The sequence below is a fragment of the Neopelma chrysocephalum genome, unplaced genomic scaffold (genome assembly GCF_003984885.1).
Source record: "Neopelma chrysocephalum unplaced genomic scaffold, ASM398488v2 Primary Assembly neopelma1_26, whole genome shotgun sequence".
Taxonomy (NCBI): domain Eukaryota; kingdom Metazoa; phylum Chordata; class Aves; order Passeriformes; family Pipridae; genus Neopelma; species Neopelma chrysocephalum.
Genome location: NW_020897695.1, coordinates 1,413,746 through 1,435,232, shown reverse-complemented (window position 1 = coordinate 1,435,232; position 21,487 = coordinate 1,413,746). Strand labels below are relative to the sequence as shown.

Sequence of the window (21,487 nt, the reverse complement as noted above, 5' to 3'; positions counted from 1 at the left end):
AATCCTTTCATTTTTAAAAAGACCTTCCCGCCACTCCCCTTCTCCTCTCTTAAATACAGACACGTAGTCAGAATATCCCGCTGGAGATGGCTCCCAAGTTGAAACACGCTCCTAGGAAAAGCTCTCGTAGCTTTCGGCGGGGCTCCCCAAACCAGCAGGCTACCCCGTGTCCGCAGGTTTCGGCAGTCCCCATCTTTCTCTCCCTGCCCAAATCCTCCTCGCCAGTCCGAGGGGCTCCGTCGGGGCGCAGCGCTGCCTCTCGCTATTTGGCCGGGCAAGTGGGCGAATGGCAGATCAGCAGTTTCAGAAGAAAGTGTGGGGTTGATTATTGACTAAAAAGACTTTTTTTTCTTCCGATGCAACATTCACGGGATTGTTTGAAGCAAAACGCGTACGCGGGATTTTTGCCTCTCCTCTCCTCCTACGCTGGCCGCTTCCCCTTTCATGTGGTGCCTTCTCACTTATGCCATAAGGAGCAAGTGTTTTCTGTTTTAGTGCTCTGTTTACAGCTTTGGTGCACGAAGTCATAAATCTTGCATAGCCATAAATGACAAAAACCATTGGTATGCGCAAGAGGCCACCCCAGCCGTATAGTGCTTTTTATTTCTCGCTTCCCCCTCGCTTTGTTTGTGTTTAAAGATGACGCCGGGCTCCCTCGTGCTTTAAACGGACTGGTTACATTTGTAATGCCTTAATTAACGAAGTAATGTCAAATTTACACCTAAGTTTTATTCGGAGGTTCCACTTAATGCAGAACGTAGAGCCCCGTTAACGTCTGCCAGACCGGCAGGGTCTGAAACTTTGTTTAAGTTCTCGTTTGCACGGTCGCTGTCGTGTTTCTGTTGCAGGAAACTGGGGGGACTCCACCACCCCCAAAACCCGTGGCGTTGAGGAAAGAGGCGAGGGCCTTCCCCACCTCTGCCGCGGAAAGAAGGCGAAGGCGAGCTGTGAGGCTCCGGGCCCGCGTCCACGCGGGCTGACGCCCACACGTCCCCACGGGGGGCTGCGGGCACCCCGACCCGTCTGTGCAGCACATGTGTGTGTGTGAGCGCCTCTGTGCCCGTCCCGGGCGCTGGGGATATTTGGGGGGGGGACGGGACAGGAGGGTGTCTGTGTGTACATCTGTGTGTGTGTGCGCTCACGCATGCATGAGTTAATAATTAGTAACTCTAATGATTTCCAGCGTGGCTCTGAAAGCATCGCCCAGAGCGGGGATCCTGGTGGGCTTCTGTTGGCTCTCCGGACCCAGCCTCGGCTCTCCGGGCTTTGCTCCCCTCCCCGGCATTCAGCCGGGGCTGTGCGGGGCTCCTGGCCGTGAGGAGCGGCAGAGGGGCTATTCTGCAGCCACCTCCCAAGCCCACCGATAAGAGGGACAAACTCAAGGCCCCCCAGCAGCACCCCGGAGGCTGGTGAGAGCGACCCTTTGTGAGCGCCGTTTGTCTTCATTAGCATAATTTTCCTGGACTTTGGTGACGCCCGGGTGCGGGGGGGGAACCGCACTCCTTCACTGCCGCGCTCCTCCGCTCCCTCCCCAGCCCCCACCCTGCCCTAAGCTTCCCCAGGCGGTCGCCTTTCTTTCTTCCTTCCTTTTTTTTTTAAATTTTTTCTTTTTTTTTTTTTCTCCACTCCCCCCCTCCCCTCCACCCTTTCTCCTTCCCTCTCTCTCTTTCCTTTCCCAGAGCAGCCCTGGGAAACATCCCCGTCCTCCGTGCCCCGCGCAGGGGGAGGCCGGTACGCCGGGGACCGGCTCGGGGTAGGGTGGGCAGCCTCCAGCGTCAGGGGAGCAAGGAAGACGGGTGTTCGGAGCAACCATCCCCATCCGTGCGGGGCAGGGCTCGTCCCAGGTGCGGAGTAACTGAGCCGGTGCCCACCCCGCGGCCAAAGGGATCAGGCTGAAGCAGACAGCCCCTGCTCCTTGGGTTGTGTCGCCTCCAAAAAAAAAAAAAAAAAAAAAGAGAGGGAGAGAGCGAGAGAGCATGCTGGCTTCCGCCTCAGTCGTCAGAAGTTAAGGTAAGCAGGCCACAAATACGCTGCTATCAGTCGTGAATGGCGGAGTTTATGTCCCAGTGATTTATGACCGTAGACTTAAATGTCGGTTCAAGAAGAGTTCACAAGCTGGGGCTTCCTTCCAGGCAGTGACTGATACCCTTACACTTCATGTTCAGGCAGCTCTCTCTGCTCTTTTCCTCCCACCCCCCCACCTTCTCTCAACTTCATCTTTATCTTTCAGGAAATCTTTCAGGGGGGCTGCGCGATTTTTTGTCCTAGAGTCAGAGTTCGGGACTCGGCTGAGAGTTACAGGGCAAAGATCTGGTGTGCTTGGGAGGAGGGGGAAATGGAGGGAAGGAGAGGATAGGAGAGAGCTGAAGTGTGGAGTGGGGGAAGCCAAGCGAATTGCCTTCCCCAAGCAACTTCCATCTGCTGTCTCTGGGCCGTTTGGGTGGGGGGACAGAAGTTGGTAAATGATAGAGCTGTGTATTGCACAAACGGAGATGAAGCCGATAAACCGGGCATTGGAAAAATCGGGGGCCTATCTGTGTTTGTGAGACCTGGCCTTTTGTATTCGAGGGGGAGAGGAGAACTCTTCCCATCCCAGGCACCGGCTGGGGTGGTAAATCCACCCCGACCCTTGCTCCCCTCTCCCGTTAGGACGCTATTATTATCGTGATCGTTGTCGCTCTTAATCCCGCTATTCCCGCTTTCTCCAGGAATGACCAGGCTCTCCTCAGGTTACCCCCGCTTCTCCATAACTTTGTAGGAAGTGATTAACTTGGCGAAGCCAAACGTGGGATCTGATTTTTTTTTTTGCTTGCTGGCAGGCGGCCGAAACTTCAATAATATTTTTACTTCCAAGTAAAGTTGTCTATTGTCTGCGGGCCAGCAGCTGCGGGAGCATCCCCACTCCGCACTGCCCGTCCTGCCTGCGCCTCAAAACTTTCCAGCGGCCGAGGGAAGGCAAAATATTTGATGTCGCAATCATGAAAGGCGGGTGTCTTTGTAAAATCACCGCTGGCTGATTATTTCCTCCTTCTCCTCTGGTAGTGGTGTCTATATTCTCTCTTTCAAAGGAATTGAGAAAAATCACACCAGGCCTAGATAGCATCGGGAAGGAGAGGCGAGGAACTGGAAATTGTGTGCGCGCCTCAGATCTCCATCGCCTTATTAGCTTAATAGCATCCAAAGAGCTTGATTAGTGCAATAACAGCATAGCCGCTCTGCTGTAGGTGTATTGCCTTCATTTTGTTACGATCTAACAAAAGGAGTACTGTTTTCTAAGAACCTGTATAACTTGAAAGGCGTAGAATGAGCTCGTTTGGTGCATATGTTGTGTAAGGCTTTTCGCCCCTAAGCATTTGTCCTCGTTAGGTGTTTTGGGGGGGGAAATATCCAGCTGTTTAAGTACAGGGAAAGTGGTAAAAGAAAAGAGAGGCTCTTCTGATCTGAAAAGACATGATTATTTGCCAGCAAGAGGGTAGGGGACGGTGAGGAACACACTTCAATTTCTGAGAACAATGTGAGTGCGTGTGGAAACAGCTCCTAGATCGGAGGTTACGCACAGGTCTTCTCTCATTAATACGGGTGATTCTTTAATTGGTTATTTTCAAGCAGGTGACCAGTAGACTTTAATCTGGGGAGAGAGGGGGGGTTGTTTGGAGGGGGGGAAATCCCAGAAAGAAAGGAGGATGGGTGACCAAAAAAAAAAGGGGAGCGGGGGGGGGGGGGGGGGGAAGGGATTCGCCCGGGCAGGAGAAGCATTCTCTGGGTTTGTGTCCACCCTCTCCCCAGCCAAGTGACCCTCATACATCAAATTACATAGCAGTTTCCAAGACAGAACCTATTATCGCTAAGTTGGAAGGAAAGTTCAAGCCGTGGTCATGGAGATGAACGCTGGTTTTTCAGGTTCCTGGTGTTTTTTTCCCCCAATCCATCATGTTTTAACAGGTAGGATCTGGCTGATTCCACGAAAAGTTAGTGTCTTGAAAATAAGCGCTGGAAAAGAAAAAAACCAACCACGGGCGAAGCTCCCAGCTTGCCCCTGCTGGCCTCGCAGAAGGGGCTTTGTGCAGCGGCGGGTGCAGTTAAGGCTCCAGACCCAGTCACGAGTGGGAGGAGGGCTCGGGCACTCCGGGGCTGAGAGGGAGCCGCTGCGGGCGTCGGTCGGGGCTTGCCCGCGCAGAAACCGCTGCTGCCGGCGTGCATGACCTGGCCGTTTCGGGTTGGGGTGCGGGCACGGAGGGGAGAAGGTGCTTTGTTTATTTTCCTATCGAGCATTTCATAGACAAGCTAAAATCCATCACTTGGAAACGGGGTGTTTACATATCCCTGCCTAGGGAACCTTTCCACCCCTCTCCTGCCCCCTGCCACACGTAGACAGGAACAATCTCATGTATTTCTTTGAAGTTGTATAGAGAGTCGTAACCAGGAGAGAAAGGCTAAAAATAAAACGACATTGGTTACAGGAGAGAGTTTGATCTTAGAAGTAAGAGCCCACCCCCTTTCCATTACTGATTCCTCGATCACCCTTATCTCAGCGACCAGTATTAAAACAGCCTCTTGGTGATAAACGATCAAACCCCCTTGCTCTATTTCTTAAGAAGAAATAAAGAAATAACCCTAGAAAGCCCATATCCCGGTGCAGCAAAGCACATATTTGTAGCTGCCAGTAAATGCTCTGCGCCTGAGGCCAAGTCATGCTGCTAAATATTGCTGACCACTTTTTCTTTTATGGCTTTCATGTCACTTAGCTATTGAAAGTAAGATGGATTTGTACCATTTCTTCACCCTGCTCTGCTCTCCCCACACCCCAGGTCTGCCTGGAGAGGCCATTGGAGGAAGAACGCCACGTGACAGAGGGGTGCCAATGTTATTCTCCAAGGGTGTCAAGACCCTGTCAGTTTGCGAAATAAATATTGGGAAACAACGAAATGCAAAAAGCGACCTACTACGACAGCTCTGCAATCTATGGTGCCTACCCCTACCAAGGAGCAAATGGTTTCACTTATAATGCGAGTCAGCAGCAATATCCTCCATCTTCATCACTTGTGGAAACTGAGTACCACCGCCCTGCGTGCTCCCTCCAGTCCCCTGGCAGCTCTGTGTCCCACCACAAGGCCAATGACATCAGTGAGAGTTGCATGAGGACCCTCCCCAGCCAGCCTCTCCAGCCTCCTGGCCTCACTGACCCACAGGCTCCACCGCAGCCACCTCCAGCCCAGCAGGCACAACCTCCACCTCCATCCTCCACCTCACCATCTCAAAATGCCAGCAGCAACCCTGCCCCAGCCAACCCCACCAAGAGCCCAGCTCTTAACTCACCCACCGTGTCCAAACAGATATTCCCGTGGATGAAAGAGTCTCGACAAAACACAAAGCAAAAAACCAGCAGTTCCAGTTCAGGTATGAAACATGCTCCCCCTCTCCCTGGGTACCCCTTGGCTGGCTATGCATCTGGTAGGGTGGAGGGCTGTCTCTACCCATCTTCACTTCAGGGAAGGGAGGGCGGGGGCTTTTTTGCTCTCTGAGTTGACCGCCTTAAGCTTTTGGAAAGGGGTTGCTGTCACTCAGCTTGTTCACTGAGGGGAGTCAGTGAACAAATCACCCCATGCAAAGCTTTTCCAGCCTTGCAGAATAGGTCCAAATTGACTTTGCTTCCTAGTGGCTGAACCACTTGTGCCGTCCCGCATCCATTGCATTTCCTAGGTAATCCCCCCACCAGTAAATCACGTCAGTGTGGAGCAGCCCAGGCCTTAAGCCAGAGACTTGTCCCGAGTACTTTGTTGGCATGGTGCTGTTAGATTAATAAGACAGTGACCTATCTCTGCTGAAGTGTAACGGGAATAAAATAGCTCATAATCACATCCAGACAGGATCAATGCCCTGCATGCAGTCAGAACCTCTTCCTATTTTAATAAGCTGATTGGCAAAGTTACAAGCCTGGTAAACAGAAATCATTCTGGAGTGCCATAAACTTCAGCCCATAAAACATTATTTGAGGGATGGAAGTGTATATCAATACTTTTATTACTGAAGGAAACCTAAATTGATAACACCAGTGCTAGCTCCAATGCCCAGGAATTGGGTTTATTCTGACTTCTTCCTCTTTTTCACTTAAGTGTGCCTTGGAAAGAGAGTCCAAAACTTTAGCGATGGGCTTTGCCAGTCTGCTTTTTAAAGTCATGGTAACACTGCTGTTTACAGCCTTCCATATCATGTATTTATTTTATTAAAAAGCAGTAATGTTTAAATGTATCTATATGCCTATCTGCAAGCCTAGCCACTGTAGGATACTTCCCAATCACTACCATATGTTTATGCCATACACTAGACATGATAAAAACATACTGTCAATTCTATGTTTTTATGTTAAAATTTTATACCGTAGATACCCAATTTTCAGGCATTTCTAGCTTATATGTATATATATATCTGAAATGGTATATTAAATGGTTTTCAGAAAAAGAGAGCTTCAGGTCTTTACAGCAATGGAGAACAGCTAGTTCTTGAAGACCATGATCACACTGTTAGCAGAGCCATGGGTTCACCTTCAGACTTTCTAAACCTCACTGTATTTCCCTAAGCCTTTCTTGCTCCTTTATGCCAAGTTCAAGATATGTTGCATGCTGTCATTCTTAAAGTAAGCAAGTGTAGTCATATAAGTGACACCGATGAGGTGAAGGAAGTCTTTTGATGCTTGTTGCTTGGCACGATTGAGCTCATGCCGTGGGGGAGAACTCATTGCACACATGGGCATCCATCTTGTGCTTGAGAGCTGGACTCCCCAGTGCTGGTGGTGTTGGCCATTTTCTCATGTTGCCATGTCTAGGTTTGCCATGCTGATTGTGTTCTTTGTGTGATTTACATAGGTGAGAGTTGTGCTGGTGATAAAAGCCCTCCGGGGCAAGCCTCCTCTAAGCGAGCTCGTACAGCTTACACAAGTGCCCAGCTGGTAGAACTGGAAAAGGAGTTCCACTTCAATAGGTACCTTTGCAGGCCACGAAGGGTAGAAATGGCTAATTTGCTCAATCTCACAGAAAGACAGATCAAAATCTGGTTTCAAAACCGCAGAATGAAATACAAAAAGGATCAAAAGGGCAAAGGCATGATGACCTCTTCAGGAGGACAGTCCCCAAGCAGAAGCCCTGTCCCTCCAGCTACTGGGGGATATCTAAACTCTATGCATTCTTTAGTAAACAGCGTCCCCTACGAGCCCCAGTCGCCTCCGCCATTTAACAAGCCTCATCAAAACACCTATGGCATCCCTGCATCGTATACCACTCCTCTTAATAATTGCCCACCTCCTCAAAAGAGATACACGGGAACGGCAGCTGTGACACCTGAATACGATACTCATCCTCTTCAAGGCAACGGTTATGGGAATCCACATATACAGGGAAGCCCCGTCTATGTAGGGGGCAACTACGTGGAGACCATGACCAATTCTGGGCCTTCCATCTTTGGTCTAACTCATCTCCCTCATCCTCCCTCTGCCAACATGGACTACAGCGGGGCTGGGCCAATGGGCAACAATCACCACCATGGACCTTGTGATCCACATCCAACATACACAGACCTTACTGCTCACCATCCTTCTCAGGGAAGAATTCAGGAAGCGCCCAAACTCACCCATCTGTAAGAGACAGGAGTCACTAAGTGGAACACCAAGCCCCCAAGTTTTGGAAAGTACTCATCCCTTCCCTTCTCTTTCTCCTCCCCCTATCATGTGCCCTCCCCTCCCCTTCTCGTTTCTTTTGTTCATTTTGGTTTGGTTTGTTTCCTTTCGTAAAAGCGTTTTCTAGTTTATGTGACGTAGCAATATTTGTTGCTTGAATTGCTCTATAGTTTCACTAGTGGATATTTATCTTCTTGAACTGTAGCCTTGTGTCTCACTTTGCGAGTATGCAGAGGCTTTATACTTTACCTTCTACACTTTTATCAAAACAGGGTATATGAACAAATTTTCTATAAAAGGAATTCTTAAATGTGAATTTGTTCGTACATGATTGATCCCACGGGGAAGCAATTTTTTTTATTGCACTTCTTTTAAATAGCAAGAAAGACATCACAAGCGCTTGGACAGGGCCTCCCTGGACAGTTATTGATACGTGTAAGTCTTTCAATGTGTGTATGCTGGTGAACATTCAGATTTATTTATATTTTTTTTTGCAAACATTGAATAATCTAAGTGTTTAAAATTTTATTTATCCCCATTTGTTCATATTTATATATATATAAAAAATCTGTACCCTGAATATTCAGGCGGTATTTACCTGGCCATATGTTAGATGGCATATCGGCACGTGTTGGAAATATCATTTGAAAGGAAACTAGTAGCTCCTTTTATTAAATATGGTGATAACGCTGAAGATGATGATGCAATAAAATCTGGGAAAAAAGATCGCGGTTTGAATACTTTATGCTTGTAACATCCAGCTAGGTGAAAAGCGTGTGAAGCTGAAAAGGCTAGATTTGTTTTGAAAGTTATACATTCCTTGCTGCTCACGTTCTGGAAAAAAAAAATAAAGTTTTTATTCTGAATAAGAAAGAGTTAAGAACATGTTCTTCACAGCTCAGGGGAAGGGAGAGCCCTTCATGACGTGGGGAGATAGGAAACTCGTCTGTAAACTCACACGAGGATCTGATCGCCCACCCGAAGGGCTCCGCGAAGCCTTTACAGCATTTCTTAGGCATGGAGAGAGAGTTTTCTTTGCCTCTCCCTTTTCCCTCTGTGTCTCTCTTTTTTTTTCTTTCCTCCAGCGAGGCTTCAGGGTCCGTGGCTGCTGCCTCCTCCCGCACCCGCTGCGCGGTGCCCGCCCGGCGCGGAGGGCAGGCGGGCGCAGATCGCCCCCTCCCCGCGGGGTCTGAGGGGGGACCGACGGCGGAGCAGCGCGAGGAGGCCAGCGGGGGTGTGTGCGTGTATGTGTGCACAAGGGTGTGTGTGAAGCACATGGGAGCAGAGCTCAGGATAAAGCTCCGCGTGGGTGCTGGCGCGGAGGGGTCGCCTGGTCCCTGGGCTGGCCCGCTGTGGAAAGAGGGGAGCCGAGAGACGGGGCTCCGGAGCCCCGCCAGCACTGGGGAGCAGTGGTGGTAGAGAAGGGTCCGTCCGAACAGCGAATGCGGCTGGGGCGTGGATGTGCACTCTGCTACTCCTTCAACTCGCCATCCCGGCCGTCGTTTTTTCCTTTTCCTTTAAAAAGCGGATTTTCCTTTTTTTACCTTTTTTTTTTTAATAATTAATATTTTTATTATTTTATTTGGGGCTTGTTTCATTCTTGCTGAGCCGTCTTTCCTCCCATCGTAACCCGAAGCTGTGGGGGAGGGGAGCCTTGTGTTCCCTTTCTTCCCTCGTGGGGGTGTGGATGTGTGTGCGTGTGTGTTTGTATCGCAGGAGGGGGACACGGTACTGTAGAAGGGCGACTGTCCCGGCCCCAAACGGGCACCCGTAGGGGTCTCCGGTCCGAATCAGCTCGAGGTAGAAGGGGAAACCCACAAGCTTGTGTTTAAATCCCATTTTTCTTCCTTTCAGGCGAAATGTCCATAATTTTCAGATTGAAACTTGAAAGATAAATCAAAACGGACCTTAATATACTAGGTAAAATATACCCCTGCATGTTTATAAAGACATATTCCTATGCTATGTAGATAATAACGCACGCTGTTCACCATCTGTATCTTTTAGAGCACAGAAAAAAAATGTCGCCATTTTGGTCTCATACTGAAATATTATTAATCTTTGGGCTTTATCTTGTTCCCAGAACCATCCTTGCCTGATGCTGAAACATTGTCATGCATCCGTGAATCTATACAGAGCTTTTCTGCATAAATAGATAAAGCGTGCTCGGTCAAAGAAAAGAACAGCAAATAGATTTATGCCGTGCTGTTTATTGTATATGTAGACATGTAACCGTGGAAAGACAGGCTATGTAGGCTGATATTTTTAATTGAAAACTGATTACTACCCAATACAGACCAAAGACTGATTATTATTTTTGTAGGCGAAGGAAGCATTTTTGCCACATTGCAAGACATTGCTCGTTTCAAAGGAGCCCGTATAAAATTCAAGCCGCCCCCCCACCTCTCGAATCAGTTAGGTTAGATACAACAAAAGGTAACGGTACATTCACTATACTTACTTCGTGGTTCCTTTAGCACCACGAGTTACATTAAGGAAAATGCTCAAAAAGAAGGAATTTGGCGTTTTACTCCCCTCCCACCCGAAGAAAGAAAAATACAGACGATTTTGTCCCCTTCTTTCCATAAACAGTATTAAATCCCTTCTTCGGACCCTGTAGGTTGCACATAAGAATTTGTAATTTCGCATTTAAGATTCGCCCGATTAAAAGATCCCCCTGGAGGCAGCAGTAATTGATTTCCCCAAGAATTTTGCGTCCTCTCGCCAAAGGTTTTGTTCCAGGTGGTTTTTGTATTAGACTAACCACAAGAAACAAATGTGCAGAATAGAGACACCCACACAGGTTTTACTCACAAAGCCTGGTTAAAGTCCAAACCTCTCTCTTTATTATTTGTCATCCTGCTGTTAATCCCAATATTTTCCAGAGGGGAAAAAAATTAAAGAAAAGAAAAAGAAAAACCCGACCCCAGCGTAGGCACCAAGAAGTAAAATAAAACTGGACTTTCCCCAGCAGCTCAGTCCTCTGCCAGCATATTTTAAAAGCAGTTTTTTGTCTTGTTTACTTGCGTTTCTTGCTCTGCCTCTTTTCTCGGCCACATTTGATCTTGGAAAGACCAAGAAGCTTTAAATGTGTTCTTAAGGGCCAGTAAGCTGTCAAACCTTTTGGCGGCCAAGATTGATCGCGCACAGACACCACCAGAGCTTTGTTTGGACTAAAAGCAAGAAAATTAAACCCCTTGCATTTTCCAACAGCATCGATATTTGTAAGTCGTCCCTTTTGAGGGATTAAATGACAAGTCTCGTTCTATATTTTATTTAAACAAGCAACCACCAAAAAGCCCATTTAAAGCCTCCCGGCCCCTCCCCTCCCCCTCTCTCCAATGCCTCGCAGATATGCTACATCTTGTGGGTGCATTAACTTAAAACCTATTTTTTAAATGCACTTCGTGTAGACTGGACGCAGACTGAACCGCTGAGTGCTTGGGGTCTTGTTTTCTCTTTCCTCCCCCCCCCTTATTTTTTTTCCTTAGTAATTACGAAGACGGTTGCCGACCCGTTTGGCAACTCCGAAAATAAAGCGAGACGGCACCTCATCGCGCTGGCTATCGTTCCTGGCTCCTGGAGGACGCGGAGAGCGACTCGGAAGCGACTTCCCCTCGGCCCCCGGCGCACCCTATCCTGCTGGGCACTCTGGGCTCCGCGGGAAAGCAAGTCCCGTCCAGGCTGCCCAGGGCGGCTGTGACCATAGGATTCAGCGGGCTGGTGACTGTGGCCATCATTGTCATCGCTCTTCCTCTCGCTTCGGTCTGGTTGGAAAACTGTGCCCAAAGCATCCAAATTCGGGACTTGTCTCGACCTGGCAGGGGCGAATGGAGACGGCGGCGGCGAGAGCCAAGCGTCGGAAGCGAATGCCGTGCCTCAAGTCATAACCCCGCAGCGTTTTCGCCCTGCCTGGCCCCGTGAAAACAAACCCGCTACCAGCTCATATATTTCCTGGTAATCGAAAATACTCACCAGACCCAGCCTACTACGGTTATTAAGCAAATTATGCCAGCAACCGGGAGTATCGTTTGCAAGCTAAGGCACGGGATACATATTTTTTTTTTAAGAGGCAACAGCCAGACACGTTTACAGCCTCGCCATTTGGCTCACCCAGAGAGGTTCTCCTAGAGTTATGTTTTACGGTCCAATCCCGGGAAGCCAACTGGAGAAGGGAAGTCATGAAGCACCGGGGCTGCTGTCTATGCGACTCTTCCCCTAGAAGCAGGGTTGCTGAGGAAGATCCTGATAAACACTGGCTCAGCACCGGCGAGGAATTGTTCTCCGTACTGTACCCCCGTTAGCCACCAAAAAAGAAAAAAAAATAAAAAAGAAGGAAAAAAGGGGAGGGGGGAAGAAAGGGAAAAAATAATCGAGAAAACAAAAAGAAAAAAAAGGAAAAAGAAAAGAAATAAAAAGGACCCCATGGAGGCTGAGTAGGGAAGGAGAACGGGAAGGAGAAACTAGTTTTGGAGGAAGTGCTATTCCTAGGAAAAAATCAGGACCCTCTGCTTCCCACTCCTGCCTGGGTGTAACTTCTTATGCGGGGGCCTGACGGTGTCAAAACTTTAAAGATTAATGGATTACTTTGTTAATGACTCAAGGCGTCAGATTGAGGTGCTTAAATGATTTGTGAGGTGCAAAGCGTTTTCCTGACAGTCCCAAACAATGAGAGAAGAGTGTGCGGGTGGATGCGAGGGAGGCTGCAGGACAAGCAGCCACACACACACACACACACACTTGCGCACACACACACACTCGCAGCCTCTCACACAAATATATCCACGCACACGCACCCTCCCCCCACCCCCGATCACTTCAGATTAGGACGCCAAGGGGATAGATACTCGACATATCATTTCCCTCTTTAAAAAAAGTGTAAATAAAGCCTTTCTGGCCCCCAATGAGGCGTTCCTTCCCGACTTTTTTGGATCAATCAAACAGACAGTGGCTTCTTTTGATTAAAGCCCAAATTGTCATTGGGCAGAGGCAATCATGTGACAGCCAATTCGGTCCAATTTCAACCTTGTCTCCATGAATTCAATAGTTTAATAGTAGCACGGTCCCCATACGGCTGTAATCAGTGAATTAGAAAAAAAACACCCCACCAGCGATCTTCTATGCTATATTTTTTTCTCCTCTCTCTCCTTTTTCTTGGGCCTTCCCCCCCCGAGCCCCCTGAATCCGAGGGAACTTTTTCTCCGCGGGGGCTGCCAGTTGAAGGCCATGAATTTCGCATTTGAGCGAGAGATCGGTTTTATCAATAGCCAGCCATCACTTGCTGAGTGCCTGACATCTTTTCCCCCTGTCGGTGATACATTTCAAAGTTCATCAATCAAGAACTCGACGCTTTCACACTCGACACTGATTCCTCCTCCTTTCGAGCAGACCATCCCCAGCCTGAACCCCGGCAGCCACCCTCGCCACAGCGGCGGCGGTCGCCCCAAGGCGAGCCCCCGCGGCCGCAGCGGCAGCCCGGGCCCCGCCGGCGCCCCGCCGCCCCCGGAGTACCCCTGGATGAAAGAGAAAAAGGCGTCCAAGCGATCCGCGCTGCCGCCCGCCTCGGCCTCCGCCTCAGCCGCTGGACCTGCCTGCCTCAGCCACAAAGGTCAGTCCAAAGACGTGCCGCCGGCCCCGCCGGGCCGCTATTTCGGCTCCCCGCATCCCCCTGGCTTCGCGGGGGGACGAGAAGGAGGGCGGGCGGGCGGGAAGGACGGAGCTGGCGGTGATCGCTGGAAACCCAAACTTTCCCCAAACTTGCTTAATGCGGGATGATTTATTTGAGTTGGAGCTGACCTCTCTTGTCTCGCCGTCCTAGAGTTAGGATATTTGACAGTAATGAAGAGTGATAGATTGCTCCCGCTCAGCTAAGCAGCTGATGCATTAATTATAAATTGCGGTATGGCTAATATAAAGTTTGCTCTGGTGTGGGGAGGTTGGGGAGCTGGAGGCAGCGATTTGGCAGAGGTGGCCGAGGGGCACGCAGCACAGGGCGCTCAGCAGTGCAACACAATAGGTTTACTGCATCCAAAGGCGGCCATTTTGTTGCAGTTGCTATTTTATGCTATATGGACATATAGATATAGACACATACATGCAGAGAGAGCACTCCCTCCCACCCCCCCGGGGATGCGATGTACTCGGGTGCTGAAATTCAATCCGTGCATTTATCTGTTTTGTGTGTGCGTCCGTGTGTTTTTGCTTTTGCTGTTCTGGCGGTGATGCTTTGGGGTGCGTGTGGTGGTGGTGTTTTTCCTTTTTTTGTTTTTTTCTTTTTTTAACAGACCCCCTTGAAATCCCCGATAGCGGTAGCGGTGGATCTAGGCGCCTGAGGACGGCTTACACCAACACCCAGCTTTTGGAGCTAGAGAAAGAATTTCATTTCAACAAGTATCTCTGTAGACCAAGGAGGGTTGAGATTGCAGCCTTACTGGATCTGACTGAGAGACAAGTCAAAGTCTGGTTCCAGAACAGGAGGATGAAGCACAAGAGACAAACCCAGTGCAAGGAGAACCAAAACGGCGAGGGGAAATTTAAGGGCCTAGAGGACCCTGAAAAAGCGGTGGAAGAGGAGGAGGAGGAAGAGGAGAAATCCCTCTTCGAGCAAGCCCTTAGCAATGTCTCCGGCGCTCTCTTGGAGCGGGAAGGCTACACTTTCCAGCAGAATGCCCTCTCCCAGCAGCAGGCGCAGAATGCGCACAATGGCGAATCCCAAACTTTCCCCGTTTCGCCTTTAACGAGCAATGAGAAAAATCTGAAACATTTTCAACATCAGTCACCCACTGTTCAAAACTGCCTCTCAACAATGGCCCAGAACTGTGCAGCTGGCCTGAACAATGACAGTCCTGAGGCCCTAGATGTCCCTTCTTTACAGGACTTTAACGTTTTCTCCACAGATTCCTGCCTACAGCTTTCAGATGCAGTTTCCCCCAGTTTGCCAGGATCTCTGGACAGTCCCGTAGATATTTCTGCTGACAGTTTCGACTTTTTTACAGACACACTCACCACAATTGACTTGCAGCACCTGAATTACTGAGAAATTAAAGACGTCCTCTCCAAGGGTCCTACTTTCTCCTCATTATTATTTTTTTCCCTACAGTGAATTAATTTTATTTTTTCCCCTCCCTTTCCCTTATCAGTATTTTCTGTTTGTTACTTCCCTCTGCCATGCCATTTTGCCGTTTCTTATGAAGTTTTAGTTGTGTTCAATTTTAACCTAGCCACATTCTAGGTCCTTCTATGAAAGCAATATATGAGGTCTGTAAGAAAGTGATCATATAGGAATGTATCTTCACTTTCTTTTTATTTTTGTATTGCATTAGGATACATTGTCATAAGTATTTTTGGTAGAATAAATTCTTGTTTGCTACAAGGAGCTTTATCTTTTTTCTTTCTCTTACTCCTCTTTTTCTCTCGCCTTTCCAGACTGATAACATGATGGGTATCTCTCCCCATCCCTTCCACTATTAATTTACTAATAATCAAAATCCAACGTTCTGACTATGAGCTCTTCCCTTTTGGCAAATTAGGATGTGTATTAGAGAGGAAAAGCCCATTCAAACTCTTTATTGCAAGGATTATCACAAAGAAAAAAAACCAAAGAAATTAAAATCGTTCACAGGTTTGATGGAGATTTGTTCCTTTTAATGGATAAACTGCAGCATCTTATCTCTGTGAGGATGCAAAACTTGGAAATGCGAGCTGTAACAAAAGCATGAGCGAGCACTTTCTCTGTTACAGGCAGAACATAGGAGAGACTCAGTAGGATAAGTGTCTCCTGCAAAAACTAGCCTGTCACATGAACGAATGGAAAGGCTCTTTAAGAAAAAAAATCCTGTTTTTCTAGAAAGTATTGCTTAGCAGCCAGCAAGTTTTTTCAGGAAGTATATCACAAAAAATATCAGAGTTCACAGAGAATGCGCCTGGTTACTTCTCACATGCTGAGCAGTCCAAGAAATCAGCTCTAGGAGGAGAGGAAATGGAGAAGTTAGTGCCTGTGAAATCAAAAGGGTGGTAGAAACATATGGGGAAAAAAAGTATTTAGGTAGAAACCAGCCCTTCCACTCCATCATTTGAGGGGCGGTGCGGGGGCAGAACCGAAGATATTTTTCTGTTTAAACCTTGCGAGGTGAAGAACTGATAATGTAAAGAGGAAACTCTATGACTTTAAAGTTACAATTTCCTCGGGCTCCCCACTCTTCTACTGGCGGCAGCAAAGACGGGGTTTCAGAAATCTCAACCAAATTGCCTGCCACCCCGCTAGCAGCGTTGCGGGAGACCCCAAGGTGGAGGGTGAGCCCCCCGTCCTTCGGGCTAAAAGCGAGCAACAGATGCCAGCGGGGTTCTGCCGCTCCGGGGATGGGGAATCCGGGGAGGGTGCGTTCGCGGCTTCTTGCGTGCATATGAGTGCGTGTGGTTACATTACACAGCCGAGCGGGACTTGGGTGGGTGTTTGTGAACGGGGCTCTGTGTCCGTCCGTGCGAGGAGTGTTGTGTCCCAGCTCTGCAACACGCTGTGGAGCTGGGATGCGTGGATTATAGCTGGAAGGGCTGAACGCAATTCTTCCGAAAGTCATAAATCAAACTCTTTCTATGAATGAGAATGTCATCAAAGAGATCAATTGCAGGAACACATGCACAAATAAAAATCCTCTTACGTATTTGCCGGGGCTGGGGATCCCCGTCTAAAACCATTAAGTGAGAAGGCGTTTAGTCATAATTCACTTTTATTGCTCTTTTAAAACAACAGCTTGGCTGAGCTGCGGGCGGGCGCGGTGAAACCTCGGTCCTGGTTCTTCTTCTCTCTGCTCCAGCCATGTCCCTGCGGAAAGCGAGCAGCCTCATCGGCATTTTAACTCCTTTGCCACTGGGTTAAATTGGATCACAACGTGCGTGTAAGGGTTGGGGTTTCTTTTGTGCCCGGATTTCCGGATGCTGACAACGCTTAAATCAACCCAAATCAAACCAACAACAACACAAGAAAATGTGCTACAAGGTTTCAACTTTTCATAAACTGCATTTAAATAAATGGGGGAATTGAGCGAGTAGGAACCGCCTCCGTGTCCCCCGGTGAGCCCTGGGGCCACAGCGAGGGCACACTCCCACGGAAAAGCCTAAAGTGCCGGGATGGCCCCCTCGGCCCCCGTCCCGTGGCAGGAAACGCAGAGCGAAGTCGCGGAGGGGCCGCTCCTGGCCTGCGGGCAGGGGGAAGAGGTAGTAGCTCCCTCTCGCCGGGTCGCGGAGGAGGGAGAGTGTGGTGTGTGTTCCCCCTCTGCTCCGGCCCATCTCATGATGTTGTCCCCACGCTTAGTAACAGACAGCAAACCCCCACAGCCCCGTCAGAGAGACAAAGCAACAAGAGACAATGGCACGAAAAAGGGAGAGAAAAAAGGATTTCAGGATGTTGGAGACTGTAAGAAAATTGCTGTTATTCATCGGAATTTCTGGGTAAAATGGATCTTTTTATAGTAAAATATTTTTTTCTTGGCTGACTGAAAAGGTGTCAGCCCTTTTATTAGTAAACAGTCCTAATCGCCTGCCTTTTTTCTCTGCCTTATGCTGTATTCATAATACATGGTTTACAAGAATGAAATAAATGTGTTTACATCTGTAACCAAAGCCCAAACTGGTGCAGAATAATATCATAAACGCCTCTGGAGTGTTGTTGCTCTTGTCCTCCACCCTGTCCCCCTGCAGTTTAAGAAACTGAACCTTTCCAGAGGGCCCTTAGTATTCCTGCCTCTGTAGTAAATCAGAACAAATAGACATACTGAGTGCACCGGGACAGACCTGTGGTGGAGAGGGCAGCCCTTCGGTTTTGGCTGACAGTAGAGAGGCTTTGGAGAAGGCATGGGATAAGGACTGACCTAATAGCAGTAGGAGAGCTTTGCACCTAGGAGAGAATAGTTCATGTGGGAGGGAGGAGCTTGAGGGTGAGTATGTAGGGGGGGGTGTTCGTGACCAAGGAGAAGGGGCAGGGTAGAAAAGCCTTTTGGATTTCAAAACAAGTAAGAACTGAGCGTGAGAACAGAGGGACGTAAGAGTCGGCACCTGCAGAAACAGAGGGAGCAGCCCCTCCTGGGGCTGGTGGCATCCATCCATCTTTTTCCAAGGTTAACGTTTTGCAGGATGTCTTTTGAAGACTTTTGCTGCCGTCCTTTCTGCCTGCAGATGGCTGGGTGCATCGGGATGGACGCATGCCCGGCCTTTGCCTCTCTTTTCATTTTCCCCATACGTAAACCGAATATGAGGTCGTAACCCACATCTCACCGCCCCTCCTCCTTCTCTGGCCACGGACCCATTTTTTTACCCACCTCCCCAAGGAGCTGGGAAGGGGTGGGTTTGAGTCGATGCTCAGCGCGGTTCCCAAGGGTCCTGAGGCCGCCTCTGCCACTGGCCATCTGCCACCTCTCACCACCGCCTACCCGGGTGGAGGAGCGGAGGAACAAAGGGGCCGGGGCGGCGGGCCCTGCGCCTCCCGTCGCTGCTCTGCCCCTGCCCCGGGCTGCCTCCTCGGGCTGCGACCCGCGGCACCCCGGACAGCCGTCCCCACGCTCGGTCCCAGGGCGAGTGGGCGGCAGTGGCGCCGCGGGAACTCAGCAGATGGGCTGCGGAGCCCGCAGGCCCCCGCCCAATCATTTGTCCCCCTGACCCCCGCCTCCTCCTTCCATATCCCAGCCTCGAGCTGGCGTGGGTGAGCCCGGCGGAGGTGCGAGGGGAGCAGGGATGAGGGACAGAGGGTGGCCGGTGAGTCTGGGAGAGCACAATGGCCGTCAGTCCCAGAAGAGGCTCATTTCCATGCTAATGTCCACGGCCGCCTCGTGATGCAGCTGGACAAGCCCCTTTAACTCTTGGTGTGGCGTCGCCCTGGGACTGCGGCGGTGCAGGACCAGCGAGATGCCTCGGCACCGGCACTGTTCCCGTCCTCCTTACATCTCCACCCACATCCCATCCACATCCATATCCCCGACCCCATGCTTATTCTCCATCTTATCTTTACCTTCATCCCTATCCCTATCTCCATTCGCGTCCCCATAGCAGTCCCCAACCGCATTCACGTCCCATTCTCGACCCCGGTCCAGGGGCTGATGCTCTCAATGCTGTCCTGCCGCCCTCCGCCCCATCTCTCGCCCCGTACCGCAGATCCAGTCGCCTCTCCCCTCCACTCCCCGCTTCCCCGACCGGTGGTTGAGGGGCGACAGATGTGCCCAACGCAAGCCTGACAGCGCCGGCAGCAGGGGTGATGCTGGGGCGCCCTCGCAGCAGCACTCACCCTGGAGGGGACGGCCGGTGAGCTCCGCGGGCCGGGCGCAGCCTTCGGGTCTCTCCTGCCTTCCCCTCTCAGCTGGCGGGTGAGACCCAGGGGGCTGCCGCGGCGGGGTGTGTGTGTGTCTGTGTGTACGGCCCGGCCCCCCACCTCCCAGGGGGGCTGCCGCCGCCGCCCTGCCCCGCGGTGCCGCGCCGTCGGAGCGCTCGGCGTTTAAATGCCCCCGACGCGGCGCTGTATCAGCGACAGGAGCCGGGGAAGCCCCGCGGGCGCCGCAGCCATTGGCTGCCGCCCCCCACGTGCCTGCCCGCTGCCGGCGCCTTCGTGTCATTTTCCTGCCGGCCCCATGGAGGAAGTGGGAAAGTTGGCGCGGCCCCGCCGGACGCTGAAGACCCGGTGGCGGCGTGACAGAGGGAAGCGGCGAGGATGAGCTCCTTCCTCGAGTACCCCGTTCTCGGCGGCGAGGCGGGAGGCTGCGCCGGACGCGCCTACCACCCCGACCACGGAATTACAACTTTCCAGCCCTGCGCCGTCAGCGCCAGCAGCTGCAGCGGAGAGGACCGCTTCCTGGCGGGCCGCGGGGTGCCCATCAGCCCCCACCGCCACCACCCCCACCCCCCGGCCCAGCCTGCCGCCTACCAGCACCATGGCGGCCTGGGGGTGTCCTACGCTCACCCCGGCTGCGGCCCGACCTACGGCTCGCAGGGCTTCGGACCGGCGTACGGCCCCTACACCCTGGGGCAGGACGCAGAGCTGGGCGGCGGCTTCCCTCCTTGTGCCCCCGCCGTGTACTCCGGGAGCATCTCCTCCTCCGCCGCTGCGCAGCACCCGCACCAGGGCTACGCGGGGGGCCCCGCTCAGTACGTGCCTCCCCCTTACGGGCAGGAGCAGCAGAGCCTGCCCCTGGGCACCTACAACCATGCCCTGTCTCCCCTCCACGCTGGCCACCGGGAAAACGCCCGCTCCCCCTCCGCCGAGACCTCGTCACCGGCGCAAACCTTCGACTGGATGAAAGTGAAAAGAAACCCACCCAAAACAGGTCAGTGGCCGGCGGGAGGGCTGGGACGGGGGCTGCTCCTGTCTCTCTCCGCCGCGGGTGCGGCGAAAGCGGTGCGGTGCCCCGCCAAGCGCTGGGCAGGTAGAGCGGCCCGCACCTCTGGGAGCAGTCGCTGCTGTCTGCCCGCGGTGCTGAAAGCCAGCGCCGCTTATGCCTCACTTATTCCTGACTCCCACTTCTCCTCCTCTCCCACGGTCATATTGCTCGTAATTCATAAACCACTTATCAAGTTTCCTCTGACACTAGAGGCTGACTCCGGTTTAGCACCTCGCACTCCATCACTCACCCTGCCGGGGTTTCTCTCTTATCCAAAGAAGTTCTTGCTCCCTATCGCTTAGTCGGTGTGGACATATTGATTAAGTCGCCTATAAATCATTTGCACTCACTTACTTACCGCTGCATGTCCCCTCGCAGGCAAGGCTGGCGAGTACGGCTTCGTGGGGCAGCCCAACACCGTCAGAACTAACTTCACCACTAAGCAGCTCACCGAGCTGGAGAAGGAGTTTCATTTCAACAAATACCTGACCAGGGCCAGGCGGGTGGAGATCGCCGCCTCCCTTCAGCTCAACGAGACGCAGGTGAAGATCTGGTTCCAGAACCGGCGAATGAAGCAAAAGAAACGGGAGAAAGAGGGGCTGCTGCCCATCTCTCCTGCCACCCCCACGGGCTGCGAGGAGAAGGCGGAGGAGTCATCGGAGAAGTCCTGCTCCTCGCCCTGCAGCGCCTCGCCCGCCTCCTCAACCTCGGACACGCTCGCTGCCTCCAACTGAGACCGGCCGCGCCCCGCCAGCTGCCCGGCGCGCCGCCCCCGCCAGCGCGGCACGCGTCCCTTCACCGCCGTTTTGTCGGTCCCTCGGTCGGTCGGTCGGTCTCCCGAGAGGTCTCGGCGCGCTGCCGCTCCCACTCCCCCTACGTCCACCGCCCCCGCCGCCGCCCGGCCCCGAGGGTGCCAGCTCCGCCGAGTGCCGGCGCCTTGGTGCCAGGGGATTTTTTTCCCTGCCCCCTCTCCCTTTTCTGCCGGAGGAGCTGTGTTGGCACGCGTGTAAGGGTCTCCCTCCTCCACTGCAAGGACGTTTCTCCGAGTTTCCCTGAGTGAACGACAGGTTATTTAGGGTACATAACCTCACAAAGAGATGCACTATTGCAAGTGTTTACACGACTTATAGGACTTTCATCCCCTTAATTTAATGTATTCTTCGTTCGTGGCTATGAGTTTGTTGCTTGTAAATACTTTGTCCGAGAGATTTATCTTTTTACAGATTTTTCTAGAAATGATGTTTCGATTATCAGGTTAAGCAGGGTGAGTGCATTCGCCAAACTGGACCCACTTTTATATTAGTAAAGCCGATGACCGTACCAAGTAAACGTCTTAAGCTCAAGCAGATACCTCAAAAAAAGTAGCGCTATTTCTGTAAATGTGACAAACAAGGCTTCAATTGCACTAGGTTTTGTAAACCTTACCCGGTGTGCTTGCTTCCTCTCCCTTTCCCCCTGC

General features: G+C 51.3%; 3 protein-coding genes across 9 annotated transcripts in view; all 3 read left to right on the top strand.

The window, feature by feature from the left end:
* Positions 1-8,650, top strand: part of HOXA3 (homeobox A3) — a 33,332-nt gene extending 24,682 nt beyond the window's left edge. For 5 of the 6 annotated variants that reach the window (XM_027675278.1, XM_027675281.1, XM_027675280.1 and 2 more), the window contains 2 exons: positions 4,809-5,397; positions 6,864-8,650. In XM_027675278.1, coding sequence (XP_027531079.1) covers positions 4,926-5,397; positions 6,864-7,633 — 1,242 coding nt within the window. In that variant the 5' untranslated portion in view covers positions 4,809-4,925 and the 3' untranslated portion in view covers positions 7,634-8,650. Of the gene's footprint in view, positions 1-3,742; positions 3,943-4,808; positions 5,398-6,863 lie in introns of those variants that run through there. The other variant, XM_027675279.1, reaches the window with a different exon arrangement.
* Positions 8,651-11,748: 3,098 nt separating this feature from the next.
* HOXA2 (homeobox A2) lies at positions 11,749-15,009 on the top strand. 2 transcript variants are annotated; one of them, XM_027675285.1, is made up of 2 exons: positions 11,749-13,262; positions 13,954-15,009. In XM_027675285.1, the coding sequence occupies exons 1-2, from the start codon at positions 12,896-12,898 to the stop codon at positions 14,703-14,705; spliced, it is 1,119 nt and encodes a 372-aa protein (XP_027531086.1). In that variant the 5' UTR covers positions 11,749-12,895; the 3' UTR covers positions 14,706-15,009. The 2 variants fall into 2 exon arrangements, with proteins under 2 accessions (XP_027531086.1, XP_027531085.1); XM_027675284.1 differs by having other exon boundaries at positions 11,749-13,277.
* Positions 15,010-19,361: 4,352 nt separating this feature from the next.
* On the top strand, positions 19,362-20,762 carry HOXA1 (homeobox A1). The gene is made up of 2 exons (XM_027675286.1): positions 19,362-19,974; positions 20,407-20,762. The coding sequence occupies exons 1-2, from the start codon at positions 19,362-19,364 to the stop codon at positions 20,760-20,762; spliced, it is 969 nt and encodes a 322-aa protein (XP_027531087.1).
* Positions 20,763-21,487: the final 725 nt, after the last annotated feature.